General features: G+C 34.3%; 1 protein-coding gene across 1 annotated transcript in view; it reads left to right on the forward strand.

The window, feature by feature from the left end:
* Nucleotides 1-420: 420 nt before the first annotated feature.
* Nucleotides 421-17861, forward strand: part of mRpL47 (mitochondrial ribosomal protein L47) — a 103325-nt gene continuing 85884 nt past the window's right edge. The window contains exon 1 of the mRNA XM_090407909.1: nucleotides 421-551. Coding sequence (XP_090264035.1) covers nucleotides 475-551 — 77 coding nt within the window. The 5' untranslated portion in view covers nucleotides 421-474. The remainder of the gene's footprint in view (nucleotides 552-17861) is intronic.

Raw genomic sequence — 17861 nt, forward strand, 5'->3', positions numbered from 1 at the left:
CTTGCATAGATGCGACATATATCTTAACAAAGGTTCTGCCTCACGCAACCGTTGTTATCCCTGGAGATTAGCCATTTCGAAAAAAAAGTGGACGGTTGGGACCCAGTAATACCAAATTTCATTTACCTTTTGACCAGATTGGCCATATCGGGAGATACTACGACTATAGAGCTTGGATTATTGGGACACAGAGACACACTCCTCATCGCGATAAGGTGGCAGTCCGTAAAGAGGAACGGGAATAAACACAGCCAAATAAAATTTGAAAGAAAAAAAATAAATAAAAGTTGCTGCTTTATTACAGATTATTCTTTTAGATTTCAAGTTCATGGAGTTGTGATATTTTGTATTGTTCATTTTGAAATTAACGGAATATTACTACTAAGAGAGGTCGCTACATATGGTGAATCAGTAACATGGCGTTTGTATATATAGAAATTTTCACCCGTATGTTGTTTTTTTGACTTTTAAGGCATGTATAACAATATGATAAAATCATCTATAAGTATAATTAGTAGGCGGAAAAATTTTGTTCTGCCATTCTGTGAAAGGTATGTAGGAGAAGATTACGGTTGGCTTATTAGAATATTTTATGCACTAAGAAAGTTTGATGATTGTGTGTAATAACTGTAAAAAAATACCACGTGTTTAGCGTTATGCCGGTAATTTCCTATGGCGAATATAGTATACGAGCGCCGTTCTTCAGAAATAATTCCATTATTAATACACACTTACTTTTGAAGGCTTCATCCAGTGTGTGTGTGTGTGTATATATAAATATAAATGTAAATGTAGAAAGTGTTTTACCTTGGGTATAATAAATGTTAAAACTACCAAGCAATTTTAAACCTGGTTTTACTCCATTTCCCAAGTAAGCAAACAGACAAACAAGTCAAATTTGCGCCTGCAAGGGATGCAAGTCTAGCTGATCCTACAGGTAGTGCAAGACCAAGGCAATGCGTGGTAAAGGTGGCACAAGCTCTGATCACTAATCTTAATATTTACTTTTAATGCCAAAACACATCTACAAGAAGGGGATGTATGATGTTTTGTATTAAAGGCAAGGGGCCACTTCCCAGACCAGTTTCGACCTTTATTGAGGTCTCATCAGTGGGAGCCAGGCTAGAAATACCAAGATTTAGTAATACAGAGCTTATAAGTATTTTACCAGGACAAGTTACCATAAGGTGTTTTAACCATATTAAATAAAAATCTACATTTATATCTCCTCCAGAGATTTTTATTCTTGAAGCTGAAGAAAAATACATTTTTCTTCAGCTTCAAGGTTTAAAAAACTGGCTGTTAGCCAGTTTTTTTATACCACGAATCCTTCAGTCTGTTCTCATATGAAGCATTCCACAGGCTTGGCAGCACCTTGGTCACTGCCTCAGAATCCTCTCAAAACCAAAGCAGCCTTATCTGACCAGATATTGCATATCAAAACCATAAGAGGGATAATAAGTTTCCTGTTCCTACTTGTGTGTTTATCAACATCCAGTGATCTCTCCCTACTTGTTAGTAATAACTAAGAAGTAGAGATCCTGTGCTGTATCCAGATGACTTGCTGTGAATTGCAGAGCTATTTTGCAATGTAGCTCTTCAATTCTATTTAGGAGTAATAGTGAACATGGAATAGAACAATTCTATATTCTCTATTACTCCAAAATTCTTGGCCTCATCAATTTCAGTGATAGCACCGACTTTGTAGTTATGTCCAAACTTTAGACTTTGCCACATTGAACTGGCAACCATTATTCTTTACCCACCATGTCAGTTTATTTAAATCCTCATGTCAGATGTATGTATCACTTTCATTGCAGTTATCCTCTTTAATTAGCATCAGCAAACAACTGTATGTTACCCTCCAGATTATCTCGAATATTAATATATAAATTAAACAGCAGTGTAGTAAGTAAGTACAGAGCCTAATGCATATGTCATTCTTTGATGTCTCAGTTAGTCACTCTCATCCAGTCCAACACAAATATTAAAATGGGCTTTGTTAACTTTTCCCTTTTTGTGCACATATGCTCCAGAAATACAACTTAAAGCCACAAAAAATTTTATTTGCCCAAGGTATCAGTCTACTTCAGGAGTTTCCAAACTTTTTCAACTGCATACTGCTCTACCAAGCTAAGTTCATGTACCACTAATGGGTTTCAACCTTGGGGAATTAATTTTTTACCATGGTCATTTGATATCTTGAAGGTTTATAGGTATAGCACTGGTTGCATGGTCAGTACAATGCTCTTTTCTCATCATATTTATCTGGACTGAAATGACAATATCAATATGAAATAAGGGATGAAATATGAACTGGTTATGAAGTGCTGTGATAACAATGCATGATATAACACCGTTAGTAGGATGTCGAACCGTTGTTTTGATATTCCATGTTCAGTGATTTTTGTAGCAGAATGTCTTAATTGTCAATTTCTCCCAAATTATATATTTTATCTGCATTAAGAGAATATTGTCAGATTGTTTTGAGTTAGTCATTTGAGTTGACTCGCAACTTCATTATGTGTTCATCGTTGCTTGTGAGGTGTCGACGTTTTGTTGGTCATTCATAGATGTCACATAAATGACATTAAACATAAATGAATAACTTTAACTTTCTGTCACATTATCTTATTTTTGTACATGTTATATTTTCTATCAGCCAACTGCATACCACTGAGCATCAGCTCACGTGCCACGTGTGGTTCACTTACCGTACTTTGGGAATCCCTATCCTACTTTATATAAATATTGTTATAAGTGATATTTAAAGAAAAAAACAACAACTAAATATTATGATGACAAAATAAAGTTATACATTCTTTAATTCTTACTTCATATTACACATAATTATGCATAAAACTCCTTTCCTTTCAATGTATGTTTTAAATATATGCCACTAATGCTTACTCTTCTTTTACATAAGCACTTCGTGTATCTTCTAGTGTGTCTTTGTTTCTTGAATAAAGTCCTAGAGAGGTGTGTGTGGGGGGCATTCATGTGTCATCAGTAAATCATTCAGGGTGGAGGAGGGATTCAACTTCCCATTTATTAGATTCATTTGAATGAAATTTTGTTTTCATGGTAAATTACTTTCTGTTATAATGGCTACAACTGCACCCAGTTTTTGAGAAAAATAGAAGTGTGTTATTATTCATTGTTCTCCCATTAAGTCTTGTATGGTTAATTGCTTCCCAACAACTTTGAACTCATTTTTACTCATTCACCACATTTACTGAAACTATTTCTTCATTATCATCAAAATATTTGCTGAAATATTAAGCCAAAATCTTCCAGGTCTTCAGAACAGGTAAATTTGAGACAGCCAAAAACATTATTCCTTCATTTATTAGATTTTGTTTCAACATTGGAATAGCTCTCTGTATGCGTTATATGAATACCATCGTATGTCTTCTTAACAAGCCTTTAGATGTTGTAGCATCTAAAGTCATTCCATTTTCCATTGGCTATTTTCTCTAAATGCATTTCCACTGCTGAGTAGTAGTTAACAAAGAGCTGGCCTGGTTGGCTGAGTGGTTAGCATGCTCACTCTTCAACCAACAGGCTGCAGGTGTGAATCTCACCATGGGCATGGATGCTTGTGATTGTTTTTAGGTGGGAGATGAATTTCATCACCTAGTGTGAGACTACTTCCCTGCTTATTGGAGGCCTGAAGTGGTTAGAAAAAGTTCCATGTTTGGTCTCTAGGAGCAAGGTTTCCAGACTATGTAAAAAATAGATTAAAAATACAACAAAATGTATAAAACTGATAAAAAGTAGAAAAAAAAATCCTTATCCTACCCACAGTATCAAATGCACTATAGGTTTGCAAATAGCCTTTCGTGGGGTGGAGCAGTATTAAAAAAAAGTGCAGTCGGTGCCCCATCCTATTAGACAAACACCTTCCAAATGCTAGTGCATCAGGATTTTTGTTTGTAACATGGCTGCTACTTTTCCAAATTCTTTTCATCATTTTGGTGAATTATGGTCAAATCCTTTATACACATCATCATGTGTATAAAGGATTTAGGCCTAGCATGGCCTGTTCCAGCCTTAGAAGTCATCATTTAAGAGGATGTCCTGGTTTTCTTTTTCCTAATGGCTTGTTTTGGTAATTTTTCTGTTTTCATTCTTTGAACGTGTTCCATCCATTTATGTTTCTATTTTTTAATTTTTTCTATTACTGGTTCTTGGTTTAATTCTTTCATAATTTCTTCGTTTCTTTTGTGATCAAATAGGGTATACTTTGCAGTTTTTCTCATAAACTTAATTTATGCTGTTATTAATCTTTGTTTGTCTTTTTGTTTTATTGTCCAGATTTCGCTTCCATACTGGTAGGGCTAATATATTGTATACTTTTCATCTGGTTTGTTTTTGAACTAGGTTTGGTTTAAATATAGAGTTAATTACACCCGTTATTTTTAAATATTTTGCAATTTTTACGTTTATATCTTTTTCATTTTCATATGTGATCATACATCCTAGGTAGTTAAATGAATTCACCTGTTCTAAGATCTTGTTATCTATTACTATTTTAGTTCTTGCTGGATCTTGGACTCTAAAGGCCATAGTTTTTGATTTTTCTGTTTATATTATCATACCATAATCTTTGGCTATATCATTTAGATCTAAAATAGCTGTCTGTAAGTTATCTTCAGAAGTTATAATTATTATTTGGTCGTTGGCAAAAAGGAGAGTGTTTAAGTTCACTGTAGGAGAAAGTTTAATACCCTGATGTAAATTTTTATTCCATTTTATTATTATTTCATTTAGGTAAATATTAAAAAGAGCTGCTGAGAGGGGACATCCCTGTCAGATCCCTTGGTTTATCTCTCTCATATATGATAGCTCGTGATTTAATCTTATTTGTATTTGATTATTTTCATATATATTTGCGATAGCTTTTAGGATATTATTTGGATAGAATTTAAAACATCCAGATTCAAATTATGTACAAAGATACTGGGAGATACTGGGATAGGAGTGGTGTTAGCTTGGTCCACCTTCGCTACGAATTCCCCAGTGTTGTACTACCTTACCCCAGTCCTGAAGATATTTTCAGGTGCAAACTTTGTTTGCTCACACTTGGATAAAGGATTAAACCAAATTTATTATAGTCTAACCAAGTGAAAAATAAACTTTCAACATCTTTCTCTAAATCCAGAGTAATTTAATAAAAAGGTGGCACGCCTTTTGGCAACTCCTATAAGGTAAAGATGACCTCGCTATTGCTTCTGCCTGGTATCTCCACTTCTGGGCCTGGCTCCCACTGAAGAGACCTCAATAAAGGTTGAAACTAGTCTGGGTAGTGGCCCTTCCCGTAATGCATAACATTATACATATCTGCAAGGAGATGTGTTTTGCATTATGGGAGATACTGGGATAGGAGTGGTGTTAGCTTGGTCCACCTTTGCTACAAGTTGCCCGGTGTTGTACTACCTTACCCCAGTCTTGAAGATATTTTCAGGTGCAAATTTTGTTTGCTCACACTTGGATCAAGGATTAGACTAAATTTATTATCAAATTATGTACAGTACAGTACAGTGTATTGATATAAGATCTGGCATGTCTCTCTTTAATTTTGCCACTAGTCTCATGTTTCCCATCATAACTATTATTTTGCAGAAAATAACGTATACTAAAATATTAATTATAGTAACTTCAGTTAATACTTTCTTATATTTTGGCAGCATTGCATTGCTATCCGTGCGGTTAGCCTAGTGGCTATGCGCTTCGCAACCATATGCCTGGGGAAGGAGTGTCCTAGGTTCAATTCCCGTCGGTGACTTGAGGAGCTGAAGGATCTTCCTCAGCCATAGCCAAGTTAGCCAGTCTTGGGCGTGGACAGCAGGGTGGGATGAAAAACCCCAGTTTATTCTGGGGTTTTTCATCCCGCAAAGCAGGCAAACTGGCCTTGAGAACTTAACACTACAGGCCATAGGATATACCGGGGCATAGGGCTGACCACCTTATCCTGTAAACGGATTGAGGTCCGATGATCAATGGACCCTCGACACCGCAAGGTAAAAGAGGGTATAAAGAAGATGAGATGAGATGCATTGCTATCATCAGGGATCACAAAAACATATGTGCAGTCAGACACTAACACTAAGCAAATGAGGTTGTAGAAAAGCAACTGAATTCAACCTCGTGTCCTAAATGGTGTCTCCTAGTGAGCTAGATTGGATGGTTTTTGGCTGTTGGACTGAAGATCTGAGGATGAGTGCTTCCCAAATTTGGGACAGTCTCATGCACCCAAATTTGTCCAGATTTGGAAAGTTTCTCAGTGCTGAGGCAGATTTGAGGAATAGCCTCTGATATTTGTATTTGCTGTAGTGTAATAGAGGCCTTCTAGCATATCCCGAGGTGAATGGCTAAAACACATCACCAGGTCCTGAGCAGTTGTAATGGTGGATCTGGATGTAGTCCCTGTGTTCAGAAATTCTGATATTGGTTGTCCTGCTTGTTTGGCTTTAGTAGGATAGTTTGCAAGCGGACGGAACCTGGTAGGTCTAGGCAATGTGGCTGGTCTTTGGTGGAGTGGATGAGAGATGCCAAGTTTTTATGTGGTCTGTAAGTGGTTATGAAGTATTTCCTTAGGATTTTTGTTAATTTTTCGGATGTGTCCCAGATATATGGAATGCTGATAGATTTTGAGTAATCTCTACTCTGAAGGGAGGGGGAGAGGAGTTATAGGGTTTTAATATTTTTTTGGGATTGTAGTCATTGGCTAAGAAAGTGTTGAGAATATATGGTTAGGTTCAGTAGTTAGTGCACTGCTATCAGAACTGATTAATTTTGCTCTGTTATATAGGGATTTTATGATCACATATTCTTGGGAGGGGGGATGGTGTGACTGCTGGTGAATGTATTTACTTGTATGTATAGGTTTTCTGTTAACAGGCTGTGGTGTAATCAGAGTGTCTAGGAATGGAAAACTTGTTGTTTTCCTTTCCTAAGGTAAACTGGATCCTGGGGTGTTGATTGTTTAGATGTGTGTTAAGAAAGCAGCCCGAGCAAATTTTTGAATGTGGGCAAGATTTGTTTTACCACCCTTCGGTCGAAATTGTATATGTATATATAAAATTTATATATATAGTAAATAAATAAATAATAATAATAAATAAATAAAATATTTTTGTGTTTATTATATAATGAGTACATAATTTTAACACAATGTATAAATATTACATAAATTACATTAAATATATGTGAAAAAATCTAAATTAAGAATTAACAATTTTAACTATTTAAAAAAAAAAAAGAAACCTTTCTAGCCTTATTTTTGGCAAAAGACTTTACTACTTAATCTAGATCTAACGTCTCGGCTAGGTCACTTTCAATAGGTAAAGTGGCTAAGCCATCTAATCTCTCTTGGGACATTGTGGACCTCAAATTATTTTTAATAAGTCTTAATTTAGAAAAGCTGCTCTGCACTTGCAACTGTAGTCGGGATTGTTAAAAGAATTCTTAGTGATGTGTACACATTATGAAAAAGACTTATGTGGTTATTTGCACAAATATAATTTAATACTTCTTTGGCAGAATAATTATATGATATCCTCTGTGACAATATTTTTAATTCATCTAATAAATCTATTTCTGAAATATCTTTTTGATCACCATCAGACAGAACAATTTCTAAGTCGAAACAATCTTTTTTTACTGTATCATTATCAAATTTTAAGTTACCAATGTTAAAGAGAAACCCAAAAATTGATTCATATTTATTTAGCTGTTAAAATCTCTCAGTAATTGGTGTTATTGCTGAATCAAGAATTACATTAAAAAAATTAATTTGAAACTCGCTCAAAATTAGTAATTGATTCGTCAGGACATTCATAATCATTGAATTTTTACATGTCGAGTTCGTGTGCTGTCGTTAGTTGGGAAATCAGCATTTAACACAATATTTAGAGCAAAGTTATGGGCTTGGTGCTTAGCTTTCAAAAAATTATTTTCGCTTCTGTATGACGTCAAGAATTTTTTCATGACATCTAATGATTTCAAGGCTTCCATAATATTGTAAGAGATATTTTGCAATTGTTTGCTAGATGCATTGACTTCACTTAGAATGTCATAGCAAACAAATGTGCCAAATATAAACTTGAAAGAATTAACTTTTTTTTGCTAACAAACTAGCTTCCAATTTTGTTTTAATGCCTTGTTGCCCAATTAAGCTGTCATCTTCTGTGATGAAAATTAAAGCTTCATGTATTTCTTTTACTTGATTTCATATTGCTTTTACAGCTTCAACGTGACCTTCCATTCTCGTCGTGCATAAAGGTTTTAAAGTTAAATTTTGGATGTGGTTTAGAAGAACTTCCCATCGATGACTCGATGAAGAAAAGAAATTATATATTGACTGAATAATTGTCAAAAAATAAAACCGTATCTACATTGCAGCTTGCTGCGTCACTCTGTACCAAGTTCAAGGAATGCGTGCGTACAACATGGAACAAAAATGCTCTAGGATTTTTGTTCCTTAAAAGTGCTTGTACCCCTGCATTCTTCCTCTTCATATTTGACCTGTTGTCATATCCCTGACCAGGGATATTTTGAATGAATATTTAAGTTTTTTTCTGCTAATAATTTTAAAATTACTTCAGTCATACCACTTCCTGTTGTATTATTAATTTTAATAAAATCTAGAAATCTTTCCTCTATTTGTATATCTTGTGTTTCTTCATTTTTTTCTTTTATAGAAACATATTTTACAATTAAGGACATTTGCTCCTGCCGTGAAATATCAGTGGTGCAATCAACAATTATTGAAAAATACTTTCATTATTTTAGATACAATTTTTTAAAAAATTTCATTACTCAATATATTAATGGTTTAGTTTTGTATACATTTCTCTAAATAATGAACGTGAATTTCATTGTTTTTTATGCGTTCTACATGTTTTTGTAATTCGCTGTCAAATTTGGCGAATAATTCAATTGGTTTCAAAAATTTTCCATTATTATTTGTATATAGAATATCTGAACTTCCTCTGAACGCTATGTTTTCTTTTGCAAGAAATTTAATAACCGATATTATGCATTTTAAAACATGCATCCAGTGTTCTTGTTCTTTTTTGAGTAATTTTAGCTGATGTTGATCAATTGTAGTTTCATTTTTAAACTATTTTTCAAATCAATCCATTTTTCAAAATTATTAAAATGTTCTTGAGATTTTTCGTGCCGCTGAAGAACTTGGGACATATGTTTCCAATCGTTATTTCCTTCCGAAATTAAGTTCATAGTTCGAATATATAAAAATAATTTGCAGCAGAAACAAAATACTACATTTTTTGAACTTGAGGAAATTAACCGAGATCTTTTAATGGTTTTGCCGTTACTCAAAATCCTATTATAATGCGATACATGAAAACTTCTATTATGTTCATCGCGTGGAAAAAGTCTCTTTTGATTCAGCAGGAGGACCTCGTTTTACTAATATATCAATTATTGAATTGGACAAGTTTGGCTATAAAGCTGGATAGTCAAAAAGCTTGTAATTTAGTGTTGAGGTATTTGAAGTCAATGCTATTGGATGTTTCTCAAGAGCCTGATTATCATCTAAACACAAATTCGAATTTTCAGACTCATTGTCAGTGGGGGACTCCACAGGAACGTCACTTTCACTGACTCTTGTTTCTGATAATTTCAATATTTTTCAATTTCAATGATAATAATAAATAAATAAAAATACATTTCATTGTAAATGTTTGTTTTATTTGAATTTAGATGTACATTTAAACAAAAAAAAATATGATTTATTTTTAATAGAACAAAATTTATAAAGATATTATACATTTTTACTTAATATAAACAATTTATCATCAGTGAGAGGAGTGAAATTACTTATTTCTATATCTGCTATGTTGCTCTCTTTTCTGCGTTTTATAAATCCAGTCTTTAACTAATGATCCATGCTTAAGAATTTGAAAGCTAAAAAAAATTACCATATTTACTCGAATATAACTCGCACTTTTTTTTCCCAAAATTAAAGCTAAAAAATCGTGGTGTGAGATATATGCGGGGATTTTTGGAAACTAAAGTTTTCAGGGGAAAAAAACTGAAAATGAGTATCACTTACTAAGAAGCTTCTATTCTCCATCACTTCTTCTGTCCTCGAGAGCGGTTTCCTTGCATGCAACATCAAAGTTATCTAACCAAATAGAGTTATCTTCTTTCCCATTATATCAAGCAAAAATTACCAGTACTTGAAGACTTGAGATACATAATGAACAATCCTTGACAAATTTCTAATGAGAAGTGAAAGATGTGCGTGATTGTAGGTCAGTAGAGAAAGAGCAGCTATTAAGAAGTGCATATGATTGGTGCAGTATTAACAAAAGATCGTTCAACCCAAACAAAAAGCATTTCCAATTGAATGGAAATGCTAATTTTCTTAAACCGATTTCCACAATATCTGAAATATTTCTTAGTTTTAACACGTTCATGATGAGGTAGTGTCAAGCAAAACCATATGTTGCACCAGCAACATGTGGTTTTGCTTGAGTCTATACAACAGTTTCTGTTGGAGGGGAGATGTGATTCATTAGTTAGTGTTTATATTCCCAGTTGTCTCTAATTGCACTATTTGTTGAGAAATATATTACACCGTCTGTAAATGTCTGTGAACCTTATTCAGTGACATGATAAAACTAATTGTTTTTCGTGTTTCTGCGGTATACTGTAGTCTGCTGTTGTGGAGGGTGTATTGTTTACTGCAAGGAGGAGGTTATTGCTCCAACGTGAAAATCAGGATGATAGTGACTCGCAATTTGAGTAAGAGAATTCATGCATAATATAATTTAATATATATAGATATAGACTATAAAAGTTTATGAAATTCACATCATATGATACTTTATGGGTTGTTTCCTTAAGTATCTAATAAGTGGGTTCTAAAATGTTTAGTTTTAGTATGTATGACTATAATTTTTTTATTAATAAAATATAATAAGCACATATTTAACTGTCAATGGGAAATGGCACCTTTTTTATTTGATAAACTGAACGCTGTATTTTTGTAAAATATCTTGTTGCCATAATACGGCTGAACGAGCACCCTTATTAAGCAGCGCCGTGAGGCAGGCTGCCTCTATGTTACACCCTGTCGACGGTACTGGTCCCAGGGATTATTAGAATAAAAATAATTATTTGGAGATTATATAATTAGAATAAAAATATAATTATCTTTATAAATATGTATATATAAATTTAATATTTTTTAAATATATGATATATCCAATTTAATTTTTTTTTTTTTTAAGTTTTTCTGCTTCTAGTATAATTGTAATATAAACTCTGTAAGTTTTCTGTCCTTTTATTTTTCCACCTGCGGCATTCGCCCATTCCTCCACTGCCTCGTGCCGGGCCTGTCTGCCCCTACTTAGCCTAGTCAGACAATGGTTTTATGTAGGAGAGAGTTTAAGGCCTTTTCTTCCAAGGTGTCCATGTCCATGAAGGAGCTGACCAGGGGTGGAGGAAGTGAGAACCCATGGCTTCTCCCTCAATCTTTCTGTTCATGTCAGATTAGAACACTCCATGAGTTCCTTAAAGAAGGAGCCTATACTAAAATTATATAACTCTAGACCTCCCCAAATATATGGTCTCTACCAAAAATCCATAAACAAATTGTTCCATTACGTCCTGTTGTAGGTGGCATTAATTCAACCATATACAAAGTAGTCAGACATTTAGCCAAAGGGCTCACATAATATACTGGCAATACACCTTCACTCTCTCTCTCTCTCTCTCTCACACACACACACACACACACACACATACACATTCTGTACTGACTTAGCAAAGCCAGTATAGAAAATCTCGCACTCTAAACACGCTGACATAATGGTCGGGTTTGATATCTCCTCTTTATTCACTAATGTCACACTCAAAAATACCTTAGACCTCATCCAAGCCATTCTTAGAACAAATGGGGATGGATATGACACTGGTTAAGTGGATAAGAGGGTGGCCTATACAGATATCAGAAAGTGGTATATGAAGGGTCAGAATCGAAGTGAAACAGGTGATTAGTGGTGTGCCACAAAGTTAAGTTCTGAGACCTTTGCTGTTTAATTTGTACATAAATGATATAGAAAATAACCTGAATGGAAATATTCAGTTGTTTGCCGATGATTCAAAATTAGGTAATTAGTTAATCAAGGTGATGTGGAGAGCTTGCAGAACGATTTAAATAGGCTGTCAGTATGGGTAAAAATTAATGGTTGTCAGTTTAATGTCAAGAAATGTAAAGTTATGCATTTTGTGATAAATAGATTACAAGCTGTTTATCACATTGATGGCACTGTATTCCAGGAAATAGATGAAGCTAAAGATTTAGGGGTGGTGGTAGACATAATTAAAGTTTAGAGGGCATACTGCTAAGGTTGCTAAGTTAGCCTATAAGATTACTTGGCTAGTGAAAAACACATTAACAAATAGAGATTAGGAAGTTATAATTCCTCTTCATAAATGTTTCAGAACTTGGCTAGAGGGACCAAAACAAGGGGTCATCCCTGGAAGTTGAATAAAGGTATAGTGCATAGGGGTGTGAGGACTAGATTTTTTGCTTGGAGAGCGGTGAATGAGTGGAATGGGTTGTCAGAATCAGTTGTGAGTGCTGTTTCTGTTAATGGGTTCAAGGAGAGATATGATGGATTGTGTGATAGATTGGGTCTCCTGCGATGAGCCTTCGGACTCTATGGAGATGCCTGTAAAATAATAATAATAATCCTCTCGATATGTCAGCCCTGTTTCAGTTCACCATTAACTCAGGCTATAGCACAGCATTGGTTCTCCACCCCCTGTCCAACTTCTTTATGGAGACCTAAAAAAAAAAAAAAGCCTTAAACTCTTCCCCACATAAACCCACTGTCTGGCTATGCTATGTAGATGATGTATTCTCCATTTGACCACATGGCCTGGATATGTGCAACATCAACGGTCTCCCATTCCTAGCTAGTCACCCTAATTATCTGCCAAACTGACGGATCCCTGGCATTCTCCATATATAGAATTCCCCCCCCCCCTTCCCAACAATATGGGATTATAAAAACTCTGTATAACACAGAAAAATTGATCATTTCTGATAGCAGTACCTTAACTACTGAACTTGACCATATTCTCAACACTTTCTTAGCCAATGTCTATGATCCTCAAAAAATCCAAAAAGTATTACCCCCCCCCCTTCCTTTAGAGTCTACCAAAGCATTACTTACAGAAGCTCTTCAAATACTGCATGATACATCGAATAAGGAGGAGATGAAGTGCACCGTCATCACAGTTTTGGTCACCAAAACTGAATAGGATTGAGGTCAATATATGTGTATGAATAGCAAAGAATTGATTATATTTCATGTCCTTCTTAATTTCAACTTGTTTTAAACAACCATAAAAACTCAAACAAAGAGAAATAGATTACATTTGAAATGGCAAACCCCCAATAATTTTCCATGTTCTCTTCACAAATATATGTGATCTTAGTTTTACTTCCAGTGATGTTCATTTCCATTTCCAGTTAGAAAAACTACATCTACTTTACTAACAGAAACTCAGCTTCCAGTTCTTCAATCACTACTCATGATCAATTTTCCTAATTACACACTCCCCCCCCCCTCTCTCTCAGAGATGGCAGAGATGATCATCTCTCAGAGATGATTGTTCATGCATGTTTGCTGTGATCTGCCATAGCAAAGTGCTTTAACTTAGACTTATTTTCTCTTTATATTTGGCTAAGGATCTTTTACTTCATACTATTAGATTCATTTGTTATCTGTATAGCCAATGTCATTCTGAATTTTTGCTTTCTTTAAACATTGATTTTCTCCATTTCACTATATGTAATAGTGAAGTCATCTTTCTTGAAGATATTCATGAGATTTAATTTTTACCTCTCCATCTGAGTCTTTTTCCAATTCAGCAAGGCTGAGGCATTTTCTGTTACACTGATAATCTAACCTTAATTATTCTCCAAATATTCTTGATCTTTCCTCACCAGCAGATGTTTGCCCTCTAGTCAGCTCAGACCATGGTCTAGCATTGATTTTTTTTTTTTTTTTTAATTTCCTCTCCTATGAATTCAACTGTAAATGAATGATAAATGAAATGACTATTTCTATGCCTCACTTCCTTCATTGGATAATTATTTATAGTCTTTTGATCCAAATGGGGAATGAATGTTTCTGTACCTATAATTCTTATTGAAACATTCATTCTTTCATTCCACTTTAATCTCTTCAAATGTTCTCCAAGAAGGGATTCAAGGCTATTCAAGAGAAGAATTTAAAAAAAAAAATTGTAATTGACTTCCATCATAATCCTATCTTCCCTTTCTGCTTAGCCTACAGCTCTAAATAGCTGCAAGCAATTGTTAACGCATCCATTTTGAAAGCAGGAAACTTATTGTATTTACTCAAATATAACTCGCACTTTTTTTCTCCAAAATTAAAGTTAAAAAATCATGGTGCGAGATATATGCCGGGATTTTCGGAAACTAAAGTTTTTCAGGAAAAAACTAAATTGACATTTATAATTAATTATTATTACATGACACCTCCAGGAGGTCCAAAGACTCATCGAGGGAGGGCACCAACTCCACAGCTCTCTGTCTCCACCACTCAATCCACCAACTACAACTCGAACCGCAACTACTTTCATCATCTACACCAACGCCATCTACCGCCGACCACCACCACTAGTATTTTTACAGACAATCACAAACATCCATTCCCACGGCAGGATTCAAACCCGTAGCCTTTTGGCTAGAAAGCGAATACACTAACCACTCGGCCAACCAGGCCAGCAAATCCTCAGTATTTATTATAATTTATAATTGCTCAATTATTTATAAAATGAATGCATTTGAATGCTAATTATCAATGTTATTTACACAATCAGCCATTCACCTTCATCACATGATATATTTGAATCTTTTAGTGACAGTGCTACTGTAATTAATTATTTTTGGCAAAATCATGTCCCATGCTCTCGAAATGCAGTTGTGCAATAATTCTAATGATGGTCTCTTAATCTTGATTTGCTCCCCCCCCCCACAATTCAAGACTGAGAAGAAGTCAATGCCCCCACTCCCACATTTTCTACTGGTTGGTTCCATCTTTATGCATATAATTGGTGCAGTATTAACAAAAGATCACGCAACTCAACAATAAAGGCAAGCCGACGATTGTTGAGTTTAAATGTTGATTCTCTTCACCCAAATTTCAAAATATCTAAAACTCCATAACAACATTCACTATCTATTTCTTAAAGGTTTAAACTTTTTTTGTGTGCAAACTATATGCGAAACTTTTTAATTTATTTTTTTTGTAAAGTGAAATCAGGGGTGCGAGGTATATTCGGGGGCAAGTTATATTTGAGTAAATATGGTATATCACATCCAATAGGCAGGTTGTGCTTTCTGATCCTCTCTTGTTAATATCATAAATTTTGTCAAAACCTACATCCTGTGCATTTTGATGGTTCTGTTGCATTGGTTTCCACAAGAACATACTTGTATAATTCCACATTCACTATTTATGCAATACTTTTTTTTTTTTTTTGTTTTTTTTTTCCAGAGAGAGAGAGAGAGAGAGAGAAGAAGAAGCTTGTCCAAACTAGGTATCAAAAAATTTCTATTGTTTCTCCGATTGATCTGAAGATTTATGTGATAGACTTGACCCCTGTTTTATATATATATATATATATATATATATATATATATATATATATATATATATATTCGTTTATTCCACTGGTATTTATTCTGTATCCAACCTCTTCCTAAGAAAGATGACAAATCTTTACCATCAAATTTTGTTTATATCCTCTTTTTGGGGGATAAAAGCAAAAAGATTCCACGAAAGAGAAACTCCAACGTTGCTCTTCCTTTTTCTAAGCAACCTTCTGATCTCTGCAACTGGTTTATCAGCTTTCTCTCTGATTGAACATTACATGTGATAGTGAATAGAACTTACTTTATCCTCTAGTTTTGCAATTAATGCTGGAGTTCCATAGGGTCTTTTCATTTACTCTCTTCCTTCTTTATATCAGAACCTTTTCTATTTGACTACATATCCGATTCAGTTTTGCTGATGACAGTACACTGCACTCTCTTTGTGTAGCATAGTGTATTTATGTAGATTTGTGTAAACATTGTAATGCAAGGTTTGCACTACACAAATCAACAAAACTTCTAGCATATCCATTTCTACAGCTCTAAATTCTACTATCCAAACATTTTTCAGTTGTCTTTTGGATAATCTTATTAACTTTATTTGCTGTCACAACTTGAAGGCAGTAATAGTATTATCCTCCCTTCCTCCCTCTCTCTCTCACACTTCTGTCTTACTTTTGACAACACCAAAATCAAAGATGAAGTTTCCCTTCTTTGGATAACTAACCTACAGTCTTTCTTGGCTTAAGTGTTCCATTGACTACACATTTCATTGCTACTATGATAAGGGATACATTGATGAGGAGGGATAAGGAAGTGGTTAGAAGAAACACGTATAAACCACAGTAAAAATAATTTAATTGTAAATATTTCATCCTAAGTATCTTAGGACATACAGTATTTAAACAAAAATTAGGAATAACATACAGTTAGGGTGCATGATTACAATAGAATCTCATGAAAATGTGCATAACGCGCTAAAGTAGTACAAAAATAAAAAAACGTTAATTATTTAACACAGTTTTGTATGATAATTTCCCATACTTTAGGAATAGTAAGAACGTCGTTGCGGTTTAGGTTTGGTCTGTGTAGTAGGGCTTCAGAACTTTCTTTGTATAAACGTTCATGTTTAAATATAGATCTATGTAAAAGTTTAGCCTTTTCCCAATGGATCCTATGGTTTGGATTTTCAATTCCATGTTGAGAGAGGCCAGATTTTTGCGGTTTAAGAAGACGAATGTGGTCTTGATGTTCCGAGATGCGTTTCTGAACAGACCTACCTGTCTGTCCAAAGTAAGATAATTTGCATGAGCATGGAATCTCATAAACACCAGGTAACATCAAGAGTGAGAATTTGTCCTTAGGAGAAGGTAATAAGTTGTAAATTTGGTTGATAGGTTTGTAAGTAGTGGCAAAATTGTATTTCTTCATAATTTTAGAAAGATTTTCTAAAATTATGAAGAAATACAATTTTGCCACTACTTACAAACCTATCAACCAAATTTACAACTTATTACTTTCTCCTAAGGACAAATTCTCACTCTTGATGTTACCTGGTGTTTATGAGATTCCATGCTCATGCAAATTATCTTACTTTGGACAGACAGGTAGGTCTGTTCAGAAACGCATCTCGGAACATCAAGACCACATTCGTCTTCTTAAACCGCAGAAATCTGGCCTCTCTCAACATGGAATTGAAAATCCAAACCATAGGATCCATTGGGAAAAGGCTAAACTTTTACATAGATCTATATTTAAACATGAACGTTTATACAAAGAAAGTTCTGAAGCCCTACTACACAGACCAAACCTAAACCGCAACGACGTTCTTACTATTCCTAAAGCATGGGAAATTATCATACAAAACTGTGTTAAATAATTAACGTTTTTTTTTTTTTTTTTTTTTTTTTTTTTTTTTTGTACTACTTTAGCGCGTTATGCACGTTTTCATGAGATTCTATTGTAATCATGCACCCTAACTGTATGTTATTCCTAATTTTTGTTTAAATACTGTACTGATGATGTCCTGAGATACTTAGGATGAAATATTTACAATTAAATAATTTTCACTGTGGTTTATACGTGTGTTTCTCCTAATTATGAACGCACCACAGGTTTCGTTATTTAAAAAAGGAAGTGGTTATCCCACTGTATAAGCATTGGTCATATAGTATGCCCACAGATACGA

This window comes from Typopeltis vanoorti, chromosome 2 (assembly GCF_054136105.1).
Source record: "Typopeltis vanoorti isolate ZY-2024b chromosome 2, IOZ_Tvanoo_1.0, whole genome shotgun sequence".
In the NCBI taxonomy this organism is placed as follows: domain Eukaryota; kingdom Metazoa; phylum Arthropoda; class Arachnida; order Uropygi; family Thelyphonidae; genus Typopeltis; species Typopeltis vanoorti.